At 39.6% G+C, this 15,130-nt stretch overlaps 2 protein-coding genes and 1 long non-coding RNA gene across 6 annotated transcripts; 1 reads left to right on the top strand and 2 right to left on the bottom strand.

Moving 5' to 3' along the window:
• Positions 1 to 29: 29 nt before the first annotated feature.
• On the bottom strand, positions 30 to 4,475 carry LOC112461066. Its single transcript, XR_003041513.1, has 3 exons — positions 4,234 to 4,475; positions 1,146 to 1,246; positions 30 to 857 (listed from the first exon to the last, which is right to left on the bottom strand). It is a non-coding gene; the product is annotated as an uncharacterized LOC112461066 (long non-coding RNA).
• LOC112461062 (transcriptional regulator of filamentous growth FLO8-like) lies at positions 4,471 to 10,193 on the top strand. Its single transcript, XM_025026130.1, has 7 exons — positions 4,471 to 4,584; positions 4,933 to 5,201; positions 5,513 to 5,996; positions 6,075 to 6,617; positions 6,762 to 7,012; positions 7,982 to 8,232; positions 8,315 to 10,193. The coding sequence occupies exons 1-7, from the start codon at positions 4,471 to 4,473 to the stop codon at positions 8,605 to 8,607; spliced, it is 2,205 nt and encodes a 734-aa protein (XP_024881898.1). The 3' UTR covers positions 8,608 to 10,193.
• On the bottom strand, positions 10,191 to 13,059 carry LOC112461063 (mitochondrial chaperone BCS1). Of its 4 annotated transcripts, none has more exons than XM_025026131.1 (8): positions 12,585 to 13,059; positions 12,270 to 12,449; positions 11,988 to 12,182; positions 11,739 to 11,878; positions 11,469 to 11,663; positions 10,946 to 11,179; positions 10,691 to 10,861; positions 10,191 to 10,621 (listed from the first exon to the last, which is right to left on the bottom strand). In XM_025026131.1, exons 1-8 carry the CDS (start codon positions 12,620 to 12,622, stop codon positions 10,335 to 10,337), a joined length of 1,440 nt encoding a protein of 479 aa, XP_024881899.1. In that variant the 5' UTR covers positions 12,623 to 13,059; the 3' UTR covers positions 10,191 to 10,334. The 4 variants fall into 4 exon arrangements, with proteins under 4 accessions (XP_024881899.1, XP_024881902.1, XP_024881903.1 ...); XM_025026134.1 differs by having other exon boundaries at positions 12,270 to 12,417; XM_025026135.1 differs by having other exon boundaries at positions 12,270 to 12,414.
• Positions 13,060 to 15,130: the final 2,071 nt, after the last annotated feature.

Below are 15,130 nucleotides of genomic sequence, written 5' to 3'. Positions count from 1 at the left end.
GTTTTCCGCAAAACGATGTTCTATAATAGACGCTTCTGTGTTATCAGAATTTAATCGAGCTAAAAATTTGATTTCGCACAACGTATCTTTTATATGTGAATCTCGAAGTGTTTCGAGCACGAGGAGCCTTGGGATAGGAATTAGAAAATAGCGCGATTTTTTCTTCATTCACCCTAATAGCACAATTTAATTGCAGCAATATTGGCTAACAATATATATCTAATTTTTATGTTGGGTATACAGACTAATTTTTCATATTAGTACTAAATTGTAAAGACGATCTTTCTTCCTGAGCTAATATTATATGCCAAAATTGGCAGTGCACTTGCATTTTATTAATAACCTTATTAGCTTTACTTTGGGAAATATTAGCCAAAAAATATTCCCAATACAACCAATATTCAGTTAACATGTTGTACTAGGATACCACCTTCTTGCTCGGAGGAGATATAACGTCGATTTAATTGAAACAACAAACAAGTACTTCCGAATATTTGATCCTGCCGATTTTATAGATTAGATTTCTTTTTTCCTCGACGTAATCATGATTAAATGATTCGACAACACGGTCGAAACGTTCCACATCGCATAATGCCAGCGCGGTAATATAGCGCGCTCTTTTCATCGCGCGAAATTACCGTCTCTCCTCGGTATAGAAGAGCTTTCGATTCTAGGCCAGGTCACACACATAGACAGACGGATTTGATTGGCGGATGTTACCAGTTTACGATCCGACCCTACGTAATATCTCCTCTCTATCCTATGCGACGTCGACACGAATACACGACACTCCTCCGTCCCTCCCTGCTCCTCAGTCTTCATCTTCGCGCACGCAGTTTTATGTATACCGAATCACCCTGTCGAGATTTATCATCATTACTTTTGCCCTCGTTACGAGATACCTGAAATAACTGCATTCTTTTAACTACGAAATACTTATATATAGACAAAATAAAAGAATCGCGAACAGAATTTATAGAAAAGGAAGTTTTTCAGCAATCATTCATAATTCTTAAATCTTTAACAATTTTTTAAATTAATTCGGTTAATTCATAATATTCTGTACCGATTAATTACAGTAACAATTTCGAACGATCCTTTCTACAGTTAAGAAAATTATATACATATTGAAGCTATAGCTTTACATTTATTTCATTGAATGCTGTCCGACCAATGTAGTCCATTTCTACTGGCTGCACGAGGAACGTGCACATCGTTTCTGCTGTTATCGCATCTCAGTTCCGTTCTAAAATAAAATATACATAATATTCCGTTAGTTCCTGACTTCCGATGAAGAAGGAAGGAAAAGAAGGAAGGAAATACAAAGCGCAACTAAAGTGAAGAGATCTGTCAATGGATATTTCGTACGATCAATTACAGTCTCGACTACTTGCTTAGCCCTCGCGCGTCAACATTTAACAAATGCTGCACGCATAATTAGTAGATTAATTCAGATACCGTACTAATATCTTCGTTGATAAAACGACTCGGCATAAAATTGTGTACGAGGAACGAGTTATATTCTATTTTATTCTGTTTCCAACAGTAACCGATTATAAGGGTGACTTCGACTAAATTCCACTTAACTTAATCTGCGATTAATTTATTGTCAAGTAACATATCTGTACTGTTTTATTAACATGGATAAAGTTAATTTCTTTATACAGTTAGAAATTTCGCTTTAAGCATATCTGATCAGAGTTTGGAGTTTGGTCGAAGTCGCTCTTATCCCCATCTCGCCATGTTAATTGCCTCTCCGCGCGAGTAGCGCGTGTTGCATTTGCAGGCGCAGATATTGCGTATCTGCAGAAAATTAGGGAAATCAGGTTCTACAAAAGAGAATTAAAATAATGCTCGCGAGATGTAAAATTCATTAATGCAATATGCAAGAAATAATATTATTTTAAATTGTATGAATTTTAATTAGCACAACTTCTTACATTTTTTATTGCTACGCTTGTTTCTTACTATTATTTTATTGTTATTATTTCTATTCTAAAAAGATCTCTAATCACTTTCTTTGATTTTATTCTCTTCCTTTTTTTTTTACTGATTTTCTTATAAATAATCTGCTACCCTTATTATAAGCAAGTTCCTTATTAAAAAAAATGATACAATAATGTATAACGTATTAATCAATAATAATGCATGCATTAATCTCACTCAGTCAACACCGAGCATCAGCTACATTAAATCGATGTTACAATTTCACACTCAACAATTGTAAATCTAATACGACACGCATGTTGTTATATATTTTTGTTATACATATATTATTATTATAATGCGAAATTATAACATCGATATAAGTAATGTAACTGATGCTCGGTGTTGACTGGACATTTTGTCAGATTTTAATCAGAACTTCGTGACTTTGCATGTAGTGTATTATCTCAATGCGTGTATTCTAATAGATATTTTGCACGCGTGTGCATTTTAATTTTCCAAACGTACGTCTTTCGTATTACGCGATACATAAAAATACGAAATGGAATTCTATCTTCAATTCTGACACAGGTGCTAAAGGTCGTCCGAGGCGGGCTTTGTGGTACGCCCGGACGCGTCATTTTTGGGCGCGAAAAGCGTAAAAATGCGCGGAACTAGAAAACGAACGCATATTCGTCGCATATCCGCGATCTTTTCACGTGGCGCGTCCGCGCATCGCGCATCGCGCGAAAGCGCGACACACGTGGGACGCCGCGCAAGAGTTTTCTGGGTCAATACAATTCCGGTGGAGGTGCGCGAGCGCGCCCGAGAGCCGGGTCCCCGAATAACCTCACTTCTCTCCGGTACAGTCGCCGGCGGAATTATTGACCATCGGCCGTCCCCGAATGAGCGCTCGTTTCGTATGTTAAAGTCGGTCGCGTTTGATTGACATAAACGAGGTCGATCGCCGTTGCGAAAATGTTTATATTAAATATGCGTCATATATTGAATTAAATTACACCGTGTTAAAATAAATAAATAATAGTCCTTTTTATTATTAACAGGAAAAAATATCCTTTAGCTGAATGAAAAATAAGAAAAATATAGAAAACAAAAATAAAACCAAGAGCAGTTACGAGAATAACCGAGTAAGCTTTAATTTGAATGCAGATTGCCACTGAAAAAAGTTAATAACAATATTGGAATAATTGCTCGCAGACATCATCAAATATTTCTAATCAAAATGCAAGAACTTGCATGTCCCACAAAGTGCAGCGGTGATGCCATATATTTACATTTCTTATAATAAGCTCGGACTGTCATTAAAAAATGATTGAGCAGTTTAAAAAGATGAAAGTTATAAGATCAATATTCTATATTCTATTCTCTAAAATCGTCGAATTAGAACGCGACGCGATTTAATTCAATTCGTTATCCCAACAAATATTACAAAGAAGGATCTCGTCCCGACGCCCGCGCCGCCACCGCGGCCGTTAATTCCCACCGACTGTACTTTTCCCGCGTACAGTCCGCTGGACAAATATTGACCGTCCCGCGCTGGGACAAGTATTGACCGCCCTTCTTCGCGGACTCGGGAACGCGACGGGATCACGTCGGATATATCATATACATATATATATCGTTAATCGTGCGTCTATCGCCCCCCTTCCCCCTTTCCGCCTAGCTGAGTTTCGGCGGGCCGAAACGAAACACACGTCGGCGGAGTTTTGGAATTTCGAACGACACACCTGTCGCTCGCCACGGACTGTACCGACGGTGGCGCGGTACAGTCCGCGGGATCCTAATTGACGACGCGCGTCGACCCTCGACGTCGACCCTCGCGCGAGGCTCTCCGACTCCGGGAAGCGGGATCACGCCGCACGCGTGCGATTCGCGTCGCTCCTCACGCGCGCGCGTCCCGACGTCGCGACGCTCATATGCGACGCGCCGGCCGACGTCGGCGCCGCGGGACAAAAGAATCTCGACGGACTGTACTACGGCGGCAGTTGTATTGACCGCGGGGCCGCGTGTCCCTCCCGCTGGGGTACCCCTCCGTCCCGCCGTGGCGCGGCGCGGAGCGGAGCGGAGCGGAAGACCGCGCGTTTCGACGAGGCGAGGAAGAGGACCCGGCGCGAGGACGTAGGCGAGCGGGTGGTGGATCGCCGATCGCCGCGCGAAGAGTCGCTTACGCGGGAGAGGCGTCCGGGTGAAAGAAAAAATCGGCGACGCCGAGAATCGGCGAGCGAGTCTGTCTTCGGCGACGCTCTCTCGGCGATGCCGACGGCCCGCGGGAACGACGACACTCACCGTTGAGTTAATCCGGGAATCGGATCCTTTCCCCCAGGATGCTCGCGAGTGGCCGCGAAGCCGAGTTTTGAGAGAGAAAGAAAGAGAAAGAGAGAGAGAGAGGGAGAGAGAGTTTCGAAGGCGACGATCGGTGGTCGCCTCTCGTCACGTGATCCGCGTTCTTTCGCGTACGTCACGCGTTCGCGTGCGATTTAAATCCCCGCTTGGCACGTCGTCGCCCCGAGGACGAGCAGGAGGATGGGCAAGACGAGAGGCGTCCACGAGACGACTCCCGAATTGAGGAATCGGATGGTGGGAATGTACGAGGCCGGTCTGGGCCTAAGAGAAATTGCCGCCGCGGTTAATTGCTCGGTAAATAAATCGCATTCCTTGTTTTCACACCTTTTTGTTGACAATTATAACAATTGCCGCGTGATCAAGCAACTCGACTACCGTGCAATTGATAAATTTCAATTTCTAACGTTTGAAATTCTAGTGTATTTTGACTCTTGCGTGCTTTGTTGAGTTTCTCTGCGACTGCCCAGCAAGGGCTCAGCAAACTCCAAGTAACATATAACTTATATACATGCAATTAAGTTAGAATTTAAATGCAATATAATTGTTGAGTAGAAAGTTCTAATTTATATGTAAGTTATGTATTACTTGAAGTTTGCTGGGAGCCCATCTACACTTGTTAATACGTGTCTTGGCCGCTTCCAGCAACGTACGGTGAAGAGATGGCTGAATAGATTCGACAAGGAGGGCACGGTGGAGACGCGGGATCGTTGCGGACGCAAAAGGGCCACCACTCGAGAGCAGGACGAAGCGATCATTCGTCTGGCCTCTGAAACGCCCATAACGGCGGCGAAGGCAGTGCTTCCTGCGCTGGGACTCACCTGCTCCGTGGATACCGTGAGAGAAAGGCTGCACAAGGCTGGAATTCACAACTGGAGCCCCTCGCGCAAATACATGCAAAGGATTCCGTTGGGGTTAATATTTATGAATGCATTTTAGACTTGGACTCTTTCAGATTATCTTGCAATCATAAAATATACAGTGGTATATGTAGAGATACATTAGAAACGTCAGGTTCAATAAATTATTTTGGTCTTTAACTTGTACTCGTTGCAAGGATTACAATGCATTTGTGTAACAAGCACAGACATGTAACTTTGCTTATTTTAATCCAAATTTGTTCGAGTAAGATCTCAGAAGATTCTTAATACAAAGGAGCAAGCGTCTTGTTTGTAAGAATAGTTTAATTTTTATCTTGTCTCTGATTATCCGATTTATTTTCCAGTGATGCGGACGGTGCGGCAATTCAGCAGGCGGTATGGCGGCCGACCGGCACCCAGTTGGGCAAGAAGAAAACTTCCAAGGACTCGAGCAGGCCTGAGAGACCTAGTGCCACGGTTAAAAAGAAGACACCTTCGAAAAAGGTCAGATCTCGAAAGGCATACTCCGGCGATGGCGCACCGTCGGAAAGTCTGAAGCAAAACCAGAACACCGAGCAGCAGCAACAGCAGCAGCAACAACAACAGCAACAGCAGCAGCAGCAGCAACAAGGATTCGTGTTTCCTCAGCAAAATCTTCCTCCACTGCCTTCCGCTCCTCAAGTCACCGAGATGCAACCCTCCACGCAGCCTGTATCCACGAGTCAGACGGAGTTCGGCAACGCGTTGAGCTTGGTGCAACAACCGCAACCCATCTATCAGCATCCGGGATTGAGCATGGTACAAAATTGGCCGTTAGATCTGGTGCAAGGCAGTCACCATTATCCACAGGTTTGTTCTTATTTTCTAAAGCATAAATGCAATACGCGTATACAAGGTATGAATCTTATATTTGTATATTGTCCGCAGGGACAACCAAATCCTATGCCTCACGAGTCGCAGACGCAACTGCAAGAACTGCACACGCAGCAGGAACAGCAGCAGCAGCAGCAGCAGCATCACGCGCAACAGGCCCAGCAGCACATGCAGGCACAAGTGCAAGCGCGATTGCAGGATCAGCCGCATCAGCAGAATACTCACAATCAGTCTCACCATCACAATCTCGATCAGCAGCGATTGTCGGTAGTAGAGCACCAGATTCAGCAGCAACATCAGCGTTTGCAGTCTGGCATACCTAGTCCCGAGCAGACGATCGTGATTGTAGGCTCGGATAGTTCGAACACTTGTAGCTCGAACGAGAATAGCCAGTCGTCCTGCGAACCCCAACAGAGTGGTAGGGAATCGTCGCGGAAAAGCCGTGAGAAATCGGAGACGGTACGGCAGAAGAGAGCGAAGAAAGGCGGCAAAGCGAAGGGAACGTTGGAGACTAGCGTGGAGCTCAGGAACCGCATGATCGGAATGTCCGAGGCCGGGCTGTCCACTCTGTCCATCGCGCTGGCGATCGATAGATCGGTATGTTGAAAGTATTGCTCTTATTCGCTAGGTTTTAAATTAAAGATCGTATATTGCCATATGTGAATAGTTGTTAAAGTTGTATTACAAACTCGAGAGAGTTAACGCAAGTGATTTACATGGACATGATTTTGAATTAATCAGGAACGTACTGTTAAAAGATGGTTAGAACGTTGGCATAAGGAAGGCAATGTGCAAACGAAGGAACGAAAGGGTCGACGTCGAATCACAACCAAGGAGCAGGACGAGGCCATCGTCGCGATGGCTACTCAGCATCCTCTCACCGCCGCTAAATATGTAGCACCTGCGCTAGGTCTTAAGTGCAGTGTGGATACAATTAGAGAGAGGCTACACAAGGCTGGGATACACAGTTGGAAGTTGGGCAAAAAGCAAGGGTTAGATGAACTATATATTTTTAATTTTCCTTTTCAAATATTCTTGAGAAACTCCTAAAATTTTTTCTAAGACATAAATTTATTTAAAAATCTGTTGCCATCTGTTTAAGGAGGTTCTACAGATAATGGATGTATCTAAAAATTGGAAAAAACTTTATGGACGTATAAATTGAGATGCGAGAAAAGTGCTCGAAAAATTTTAGCATCGGTTACCGTGTAAAAATTTGCAAAAATGAATTTTGAAATCACAGTTTTTAACATAAGCTACATATGGCAGAGGGGCTCTTGGAGACAGGAAACGAGATATTAATTATATAAAGGCGACCTACCAGAGATTCAAAAAACAGAGTTCTTATAGATCTTAATCTAACCTTTTCAGAAATATCGAGAAAAACAAGGGTTATCGCGTAAAATTTTGTGATATTGGCTATTGAAACAGGCCATATCACAGTTCACGTAGCGTGCTTCGAATAACAAGAGAGATTTGGCAATGTCGCAGCGACTGCACCCGCGCGAAAAGTGTACAGCCAGTACAGCACCACAGTATGACAGCACCTCAAACTTAAGCACCTAACGTTTATGAGCGCTTACGGAGAAGTACTCGCTCTAGAATTATGTGAAATTGTGAAATAACCACGGTCATATGAGCAGAACTGTCAAGTTCGCGACGTTACCACATTTTCTTCCATTATAAGCCGCCAGAGTCAAAGGAGCACTTACATGATATTTTTAATTATTCCTCGCTTCGACTAATATGGGTATGATATAAGCTCTAACGTCATCAAAATTCACGAAAATATTTTATGAATACTTAGAATCGATGAATTTGAAGATTTTCTCTTCATTTCTCAACTGACTAGAGAGTACCTGTAGAACCTCCTTAAAAATAAAATTACTTTCTAATTGTAGAACATCTTTTGTAACATAGAAAACGAAACTTGTAATTAACGTGACATATATATTTTTTAGCGAAGGCAATGCAGTGCACACAGTCCACTTGTGGCAGCCGAGCGGCAATCGCCCCAACAAGCCGAAAATGCCGATCGAAAAGAAGAAGAAAAGTAGTGATAAGAAACGTAGTCAGATAATGAACAACAGTCAGAAACGCGTCGCGCGGAAAAAAAAGAGCAACGAACCGCCGCCACCACCAAAAACGACTCCGCCTCCGGCAAACATAATACCGCAACAGTCTGCATTACCGTTCCATAATCCCGAGAACAGTGAGTATCATAATATATATTTCTTCATATATGTAAATTTATTCGGAAAGAAAATTTAATTACTTTTAAAACCACTTTTTAGTGGCAAATTACGTTCCAGGTCCTAACATAATGGTGCACATTCCCGCGCCGCCTTCTACCCTACCGCAATCACAACTACCTCCGCCACCACTGGCACCGCAACCTATGCAACCGATGGGCCCGATAATGCAACAGAGACCGGACTGCAGATTGGCACCGATAGTTCCGCCCGTATCGAGCTCGAGTAATTCCGGCGTCGCCTATCCGTCGTGCATGGTCGGCGGCAGTAGTCACGCGAGTCACATGGAGCAAACGGACCCTCTAAATTACGAGCCGTACATTTGGAGTTTTTAAATACACCAGTATATAATTTGAACCGCGTAAGTAGGACTGAAAATAGAAAGGTTCAAGTTACGTTTGAACTTTGCCATTTGTTAGAGCTCCGTAAAATTAGGTTTGTACGAAAGACTCTGCAATTGTGAAAGCTTTTGAGAGTCGATGATGCAAAGATTCTGTCAATACGATTAAGATAAGTATTTTAACGGTTGCGACTTTTTGTGTACGATTTAACTTAACATAAATTGCAATATTAGACGATACGTCTGCACATGTGCGTGCATGACTGCATGTGCAAGAAGAAAGCTCGGTGATTTTATTGTTATATATCTGAGAAACGTTATTAACTTTATTATTATTAACTTTAAAGAGAGACTTTTACGGTGACATACAGCGTTTAGACCAATTTAAATCAACATGAAAACTATAGTATGTAAATATGAAATCGTATAGAGTAGAGCAAAGATGTGCGTTACGTTTATTTTGCTATATATTGTCTCTTTAAATAATGTGCAGTAATTAGAAATTATTGTATATTAAAAATTGACTTTTATACAACACGATCAAACTTCATTAAATTAAGGTTTAGCATTTATGTTGTAAATATTTTTAATGGCTGAAAGAAAAGATCTGAATATCAAATGATTTCGGTAAAAGGCAAATATCTGCTGATTCGGCATATAAACTACTTATTAATTAGCTGTGTAGCATAGAAAATCCAAGAAACTTCTTAACGAATCCAGTGATAGATCTATTTTCGATATATAACTCCCCTATTCGATTATTTCTTTGTAAGAGTTTTATATATATACATCCATAGATGATTTTAGATAGTGTATATTCTATATATTTAATTAATACGTATGAATCTGCTTTAAAACTACAGTACAAATTGGATTGTTCCAATTAGAAAAGTGTGTAGCGAATCAATTTCAAACAGGCTGCCAAGATACATCCGATGTGTAAACTATCTTTTTTTCTATCATATTTATACGTGCACACAAGTTCTTTTAAAGTTTAACGTAGTCGTTACAGTATCACAAGACTATGTCACTGTTTCATATATAATGTTTAATGTTGCCGTTACATTATCACAAGATTATGTCACTGTTTCATGTATACCAATTTTTTAAATGCAGCATCCGACTAAAGATCAGTGTCCATATTACACAATTTTAGATATTAGAGTAAATAGATTTTACATATTACAAAATTTCCTGTTCTAAAAGTTATTTTTTTTTTTTTAACAAAGCAGTATTCATATAGTTCGTCCGCATACAATTACCGGTGGTACAAATGCAAAGTAGTGCACTAGTAAAAATGTGAGAGATATTGTAGGTAAATTTCGTCTAATATTTCAAATGCCCATTCATTCATGCATTAATATTGAATGGTATAAAAGTATTATGTACGTCATATCATTATGAGTGAGAATGTGTCTCGTTGTATTTTGCAATACGTGACATTGTACGTCAGCGATATATCGTATCACGTATTGTATATATCACACGATTAATAGAAATATTTTCAACTACATCCATTGAGATCTCCGCCTCGTTTTGTATTTGTTTTATAAGGGAAAATAAAAATGATTACTAGACTCATTTTCTCCATGTTGCACAGGTTTGTCTTTTATTTAAGAATAATAATAATAATGTATCTTTATATTATAGAAAGAGGACACCGGTCGACATGACATCACATGTAGCTCTACTTCAAACTTACAACTACAATTTCACTATTTATCACGTGAGCTCCCAGATTTGCGCGACATTTTTTACGACCGCGTCGGGATTACTCTTGTGAAACATAAAGTACCCCTGAATCTGCGCCGGACTGACGTTCTTGTTGAAGGACATAACGCTCTCCGCAAATTCCTTTGCAAGTGTATCAGAATCCTTCTCCGGTTCCTTAACAGAATCCTTCTCCGGTTTCTTATCAGAATCCTTCTCCGATTCCTTGTCAGAATCCTTCTTCGGTTTCTTGTAAAATCTTAGAAACATTTGTTCGACCTGACTTGCGCTGCACCATCCTGAGAGAATAGCAAAATAATTATTTAGGTTCTTCAATTATTATTTTTCTTATTCTTTTCCACACGTACCAATGTATTCTTTTACATCGACTCTGCCGGGCCTAACCAGCGCAGGGTCTAATCTGCCTAAATAATTCGTTGTCATAAATAATATTCTAGCTTCTGTAGAAGCCACGCCATCCAGGCAGTTCAATAAACCGCTAAGCGTCACTCTGTTGAGACCATCGTACGCTGCTTTGACTGAAAGTAAGGTATATCAAAATAATTGACAAATAATTTATCGTTCTATTATTTCATATCTCATTTTATGCCTCAGGTATTTACGTTCTTTAGAATCTTCTCTGCTAGTAAAAGCAGCGTCGATATCTTCAAGCAGGATGATAGTCTGCTGCGGTGCTACTGCTAACAGGTGATTCAGTCTGTCGTCCGTCAGGCCTCTCTCGGATAAATTCAAAACGCAAATACTGCGTTCCAATTCCCCGGCCAACGCGGTAATGTACGAAGACTTGCCGCATCCTGGAGGCCCGTGTAACAAGTAGCCTCGGCGATACGGTATCCCTAGAAAGATTGTAGATTCTGACTCTCCGAAAAATACATATGTGCAGCATCGGTTTCTCATTCCGCTGGCAAGTAACATCAGCGATTTGTATCAGGGCAGAAAATGAGAATCTTGTGTCCTCCCTCCACCCTATTTCAAGTTCCACCAATGTAGATTAACTCTAATCTCGGTTTAGCTTACTTTTTATCTCTTTCTAGTTCTAAGAATTAGGAAAAGATAAGGAGTAAGCTAAACCGAGATTAAAATTAATCTGCATTGATAGAAATGGACATTAAATCAGCTCGATACCTCTTTCGCTGTACCACGATGGATTCTCGATGAATTCCCGACAATCGTTTACTATCCTCTCGGAGATACCGTTGTCCAGCACCACCGATTCCAGTGGTCTCCTGTTCCTAGGGTGCCCAAATTGTCGCCATTCACTCCCCATGGCAACGTACATTATAGTCTTTCCCTCGTGTTTCTCCAAAGCCATTTGTCTGGCTATACGAATTAAGAATTGCCTCTGATTTCCCAATTGTTAAGTAACGTGTCTGTAAATATTTGTAAGAACTCAACCTTTTTCGAGAATATTGATGTATATGCTTTTGTCTTTGCCGAACGCCGTTAACTGTACGGTCTCCCACGGTACGCCCATGTGTAGGTCTAAAGTCTGTTGCTCTCTAGTTCTTTCTACTTTTATCCAGTTGCCATTATACCTGTTGAAATTAGGAGAGATATTGGAGGAAGTCGATCGGGATTAACCTTAGTTTTAGTTCAATAAAGTAAATTGTATAAGCGGTTTGAAAAATCCGGCGATATCCTGACCTGAAAAAGTGAGTTCCTATACTAGGAATAAAGTCGTATTTGGTCTTTATGTGGCCGGTTTCCCTCTGTTCTTCGAAGCTGGTCTCCACAGAGAGATGCTGTGTCTTCTTTGCGCCTTTTTCCGTGATCCATTGCAGGAGCCACTGATAACTCTTGTCGCGGCACGGCACTTCCAGAGTGATCATATAATGTCGCCTAATAAAAAAACAAATGTTAAATCAAAGAAACGAGAGTAAAGTTTGTTATATAAAGCGGTGGGGTATGATTCGTTTGGCGTCATACCTGAATAACACAGCTCCAAACTGAGCGCCTTTCCTCAACAAGGCAGCTCCGGCTCCAAGCCCAAATAGACCAAAGCCAGCGCCGAAATAAGGATTATCGGACAGAGTTTGTACGTATTCCAAAAATGTCATGATGCAAATTGATGCTGCTGTACAATTTGCACAACCAGTAACATAAAAACTTTTTACATATTATAGATGAATTAATAGTAACAATTAACAATCTCTCTTTCTGTTGCAAACTTATTCATTGTCATTATTGAATCCTCCAATTATAGTGATTGTTGTAGAATTATGTAAACAGGTATAAAGTGACTTGAAGTATACAGCAGAGGTTATGCTATCAGCATCCATCAGTGATGCAAGAACACCAAATGATTGAGGAAACGTGGGTAATTATACAGTTTAGAGACCTCACCTCAAATATCAATGAAATTATGCTCAATCGACGCGTTTTTACATGAAACGAAAGAATCTGGCAGAAAAAAGTGTCGCTCTGCCCCGCGACGTTGAGGTTGTAAACTCCGGTTGGAGTTATAGACGCCTTCAGCCCCGCCTTTGGACTATATAGCGTTCCTCGCGACGTTGACAGGAATCAGAGGTTATGGAGCTTTTCATATGATCCCCGCGTTCGAACACGTGCTGCAAAACACCACAAAACATTGGCCGCGTTCAGCAGACACAACTGTTCAGTTCGTCTTATCAACACTCTACGTTGATTGGTTGGTTCTAAAAGTAAGAGCCAATCATGTTCGACTGCTACTGAGCGGCTTGGTCTGCTGAACGTGCCCATTGCCAAGAAAAACATTCCGGCGCCGATAATTGCAGAGCTCTGCGGCGATGATGCCGCGATGACGCGGCATGCGTTTACACGTGCGTAATTTACATTTTTTGAACTAACTTATACATAGAATTAAAAAAAATATTACGCCAAAAGTGCTCAATGTATATATTACGAATATTTCCAATAAAATATTGAGCGATTTTAAAAGAAAAAAAAATATTGCACTATGATAATGTTTATGAGATTTAAATCGAGAAATTTTATAAAACGGAAGCAATAATTGAATTGTAGCTAGAAAGATTCGAGATAATTTACAAATCGATGAGCTTTAATTGCAACGGCCTCATCCGTGTGTTTACAATGTCTCTAATAAAATTTTGTGAAAAAAAATTTTTTAATGCTTTCCAATGTCGAGTCGAATTCGATACGATGCATTATAATAATCTATCGCGCAATTCTTCAAGCATTTGTATCTATATACGCGATTATGCTCGACAAATATACCTTTGAGATCCCCAAGTAAAGATTCCTGAGTTCCTCCAGGGGATAAAAATTCTTTAATCCATTGTTACACCACATAAGAGAGTTGAAATGCTTGATCTTTAAACATTATTAATTTGTTAAATATTATTTAAATATATAATGTTATGTTTAAATGTATTCAAAATGATATGGTAATAAGTGTACAAGGCATAAGCATTTAAAAGAAATTAAATTACAGGAAGTTAATTTAAATAATCGTAATTTTTTTCATATTATGAATGTTTATTTCTCAAAATTAAGTAAGTTTTATTCAATCGCTAATACAATACGCTAGATAATTTTTTACTTTTTTATTTATTTTATTATTGCAATAAGTATTTAATAAAAGAAATTAATAATCATTGATATGTATATAATCTTAATGTGAGATCTCAATCTCGTCAAAATGATTAAAAATTACAATCGAGTACAAAGCACAAAATGTTATAATTACACATTTTATTTATATCATAGTAAACGTATTTTATATGTATTTTATATGTATTATTATATATAATTTTTTCATATACAAAGTGTCTGCCCAGGAAAGTTTTTCATGTATAATTATATATTATTTTTTCATATATAAAGTGTCTGCCCAGGAAAGTATATTTCATGTATAATTATATCCATATTGGAGATATATGTTTTCTTTCTCTTATATATTCTCTATACATAAGAAAAATTGAAAAATAATTTTAAAAATAACGCATTCTTTCTACAAAAAGTAAAAATACGATTAGATACAATACAATAGCCTCAATATAATAATCGCATATAATCATATTTTATATACGATTGTTATGTACATTTATATATGATAAAATGGGCAATTTTTCTTACTTACACAAACTTCACCCTTGTAAAACAAAAACAATGCAAAAATTATTCTTTTAATTAGGTTTCCATTTTTCTTACATATACGAGCAGAGATTATACAAGAGAAAGAAAACATATATGGACGTATTAGCGGACCGCTTGTAACGCTGGACTGTTACCTATATTAATTAATTTCTCATTAATTATTGCGAAAATCACAGAACTAGAGGTAAAGGACTTTCCTATTGAGTTCAACCCGTTCTACCTGCCCACGAGAGATGTTATACCTATGTTACGTGGTATATAACACACTTAAACACTTTGTGTATATATTTATACTATGTCATACGCATATATGTATATACTATTTATTCATACACATCCGTGATAAATATAAAATATTTGAAAAAAAATAAAAACATTACTAGCAGTGGTAATTTTTATGACATTCTGACGGGAGAGGGGAAGTATTCCGCAAAACGATTAAATTATGGAAAGATTGTAAATAATCTACAAATCGATGAGTTTGAATCGCAACGGTGATGTGTTCTGAAATTTCCGAATCGAGTGGAATCACGGGCCATTGTAAATTTACTGCATTCGAGCGGTCCATGATGCCACTCAATCCAGAAATTTCATACGACCTATATATAAAACACACTTTTATATATCACGTTCTTTTGCAATTTACAACGTGACAAAAATGTTACGTCCAACCCCGGGATTAGGATATGAAA

This window comes from Temnothorax curvispinosus, unplaced genomic scaffold (genome assembly GCF_003070985.1).
Source record: "Temnothorax curvispinosus isolate PA1 unplaced genomic scaffold, ASM307098v1 QBEX01011007.1, whole genome shotgun sequence".
NCBI lineage: Eukaryota > Metazoa > Arthropoda > Insecta > Hymenoptera > Formicidae > Temnothorax > Temnothorax curvispinosus.
Note: the sequence above shows the minus strand (reverse complement) of the source record. Positions and strands in the feature narration are given on the sequence as shown.